Raw genomic sequence first — 3,230 nt, forward strand, 5'->3', positions numbered from 1 at the left:
AATAATAATAATAATAATCATATCTGCATATTGAATATACAGTATTTACAGTTAAGCCTTAATAATGCAACTGGTTATGTAGGTTGTATTGATTTACTGCTTGTGTGAAGATGGTCCTAAAAAGCCCTTCTGATGAAACAGGAATACAACATATCATGCACATACATCTGGTTATTTACACGTGTGGTATGTTCGCTGGATTCTGCACTTTTACACGATGCTAGCGGCTGCGTCACTGTGAGAATTTTGGTGCTTACTGAGATGCATTTGTTTTTATTAGAACTGTAAGTTGAGTAGCAGTAAAATTTTTGAATTGGTGACTATGGAAGCTTTGGAAATAGTACATATTGTTCATTTATGTGGATGCATATATAATGTATATCCTGCAGTTTGGGCAGAGAATAAGCAGCGGATGTAAGACCTCTACTAACATAAATACATCGACAGGGGATGCCCTCAAAAGCTTCATGCTGATTTTTGTCATAAAATAATAAAAGAATCGTTTATTAGGGAGGAACCCTTTACAACCTGTACTCTTTATGCCCCTTTAGAGCAGATGAGTTCTTCTCAAAGGTGCATTCACAGCTTCTTTTTTTTACTGAGCATCTTAATTCTGATGCTGTACTGGGAGTCTACAGTCCACCTACACACCAGCAAGGAGCAGGGATGAGTGAAATGTAAATGTAAAAAATCAAACAACATGTTCCTGACTGTGTCGCTTAGGGTGATGTTTTTATTTTAGTTCAGTTATTAGCCTACAGATATCGTCGAATAAATCTGTTAAAAGAAGCGTGTACTTAAATTTTCAAGATCAAGTCACGTTTTGTTTGTTAAATCTCTCTCATTGTTGTGTTCTCCTTTTGGAAATTAATATTATATAAAATATACTAAAACACCGAATTCAAAAAATAATGAAAGATGTCTTAGGTTTGATTTAAAACCATCATTTTGAAGGTAAATACGAGATTGGAAAACCTTTAACTTGCCTTAAATATCAGCAAACCTTCTGGTTATGCTACAAATTATGTTTCTGGGAAGTTCAAAGTTTGTCAGAGAGAAGGACTTCATTATTTATTACAGTGCAGTAGGTAATATGTGAAAAAATAGATTATTTAAAGCTTTGATTTGTCTGGCGTTTGTGTATTATTTGTTGGAAGAGGTCTTTGAGAACTGTAACTGATATAGAATTGTTTAATATTGAATAAGTTATAGGATTTGCCTCCAAGCATCTGCAAACAAACCACAGTTATTGTAAATAATCCTTGCTAAGCCGATGGACAGGCATTTGTACATTCACAGCTGTGACGAAGATGCATATAGACTGCGTGTGCGCTCGTTATACATGGGTTTTGCATTACTGTTGCGATATGAATCGTAGCGAGTAGTATAGATAGTTACTGTAAAAAGGTATGCTGAAAAAGGCTACTGGATAAACTGGAAATGAAAGCAAGAGGAACGTTTTCATTTTCCTTGGCGACACCGTGACGACTGCGATCGCAGCAGTTGTGCCTTTGAGAAAACATTTGGTTAAACATTTGGAATGACAGCTCGCGGAGAGCCGTGGAGATGGAAGACATACAGAATTGATTTTCTGTCACTCTCTGTACTCTTTGGCCGGAGAGGGAGGTGAGGTGTATCCGACATAAACCCTGGGAACCCTGCATCGGGAAGATGTTCCTGTTTGTGTTTTATGTTTTACCGACAGCTCTGATTTGCTACAGCACTGTACGCTGACATACTCTGACTTCACAGGTGTGTAATTTCTCTACGGTGAGAGCTGAACCGGCCCATGTGTGCGTCGGACGGCTAACTTCGGACACTCATGGACGGGCTCAGCTGGGGGGGACTTCCGGTGTGAAAGCAGGGAACCGTTTTAAGGGTCAGGGTGGGAGGAGGAGGAGTGAGGGGCAGGGTGGCAGGTGGTGAACAGTGACTGCACTGCTGTTCTGGTTTGTGTTACCAGTGTGTGTGCAGCTGTACAAAGCGGCCCTGAGTTGTCGCGTGACGGTGGGAGCAGGGAGCTCTCGCCGAGGGGGCAGCAGTGAGGCGGAGGCTCCTCTGTCTTTTGCAGCGCCGGTCAGATCTCCCTCTTCCGGCTACTTCTTCCCTGTTTTGGTTTCTGCTCTTCTTCCAGCTCACCAACCTCCTGCATTTTTTTTTTTTTTCTCTGGAGGTACTCTGCTCTCTCTCTCTTTTGTTTTTCTTTTTTTTGTTGCCCCAGGTGGAGAAGGTGGTGGCTGGCTTTGGAGAGATGAGGGCTGCTGCTGCCCCCTGGTGGCGCCCTGGTCCCTGTGCTCTATGACTTCCTGGTCTGACGCCAGCCGACAGCACAGGCTGCTCCTGCAGGGAAGCAGCAGGCACATTTCAATAGATTGTACCATTAGAAAAATCAGAAATACAGACGTAACAAAGTCATTTTTTTCTTACCTGTGTCTGCTGTAGTGCTCATTCTATCAACTCTTGAGTCTCAGAAAACTATTACGAACACAGGAGGCAGAAAAGATGGAGGTTAGCAGTGCAGCCAAAACGTCAACAAGTCAAGCGTCGGTTGTGTGTTTTGCTCACCTGTTGGCTGGAGTTAGCTGAAGGTGGGGTGATCACACTTTGGTCCAGTAAGGGGTTAACTGGGGCAGAACAGGGGAGATGAGTGGCACGCCAGTAAATCTCCAGGTACTCGGCGAGGTGGTCGCACGCATCTTCCAGCTGATTCTCATCCAGGATGACGTCAAACATCTCCTGAGGAGTCAAAGAGATGAGAAAATATAAGCTACTGTGTATTCAAATCCATTTCTAAGTATCCTGACTTCGAGCAGAGCGACCTACAGGAGGACACTGAGCCAGCTTGTCTCCTGCCATCATCTGGACGTTGAGGTGTTTGCTTTGCGACTTCCCTCGAGATTTAATGAGCCTCTGAAGAACCTGTGAGACGAGCCAGAAATTAAGATATTTAAGCAATTACTAAAGGTTTCTTATTAGATTTCAGTCAAGTAGTTTATTAATTAAAAAAAAAAAGTCTTCCTTACTGCTGGGAAATTTAAGCGACATATTTTGAGTAGCATTGGAATATTAAATACCAATTCATTTCATTATCGATAAAGCATCTATAAAATGTCAAAACAAACGTGAAAAATGCTCATCAAAAGGTCTGAGAGTCTTCTTTTGTCTGACAAAGAATCCAAAACCCAAGGACGTGCCATTTGCAGCAATATAAAATAGAGAAATGCTGTGTT

General features: G+C 41.9%; 1 protein-coding gene across 1 annotated transcript in view; it reads right to left on the reverse strand.

The window, feature by feature from the left end:
- Window positions 1–1,195: 1,195 nt before the first annotated feature.
- The window catches only part of cacnb3b (calcium channel, voltage-dependent, beta 3b), a 13,209-nt gene continuing 11,174 nt past the window's right edge, over window positions 1,196–3,230 (reverse strand). Inside the window, exons 11-14 of the mRNA XM_008290586.1 lie at window positions 2,824–2,919; window positions 2,566–2,736; window positions 2,428–2,475; window positions 1,196–2,340 (exon numbers count right to left, since the gene is read on the reverse strand). Of these exons, the coding sequence (XP_008288808.1) occupies window positions 2,446–2,475; window positions 2,566–2,736; window positions 2,824–2,919 (297 nt within the window). The 3' untranslated portion in view covers window positions 1,196–2,340; window positions 2,428–2,445. The remainder of the gene's footprint in view (window positions 2,341–2,427; window positions 2,476–2,565; window positions 2,737–2,823; window positions 2,920–3,230) is intronic.

This window comes from Stegastes partitus, unplaced genomic scaffold, assembly GCF_000690725.1.
Source record: "Stegastes partitus isolate 25-593 unplaced genomic scaffold, Stegastes_partitus-1.0.2 Scaffold686, whole genome shotgun sequence".
Taxonomy (NCBI): domain Eukaryota; kingdom Metazoa; phylum Chordata; class Actinopteri; family Pomacentridae; genus Stegastes; species Stegastes partitus.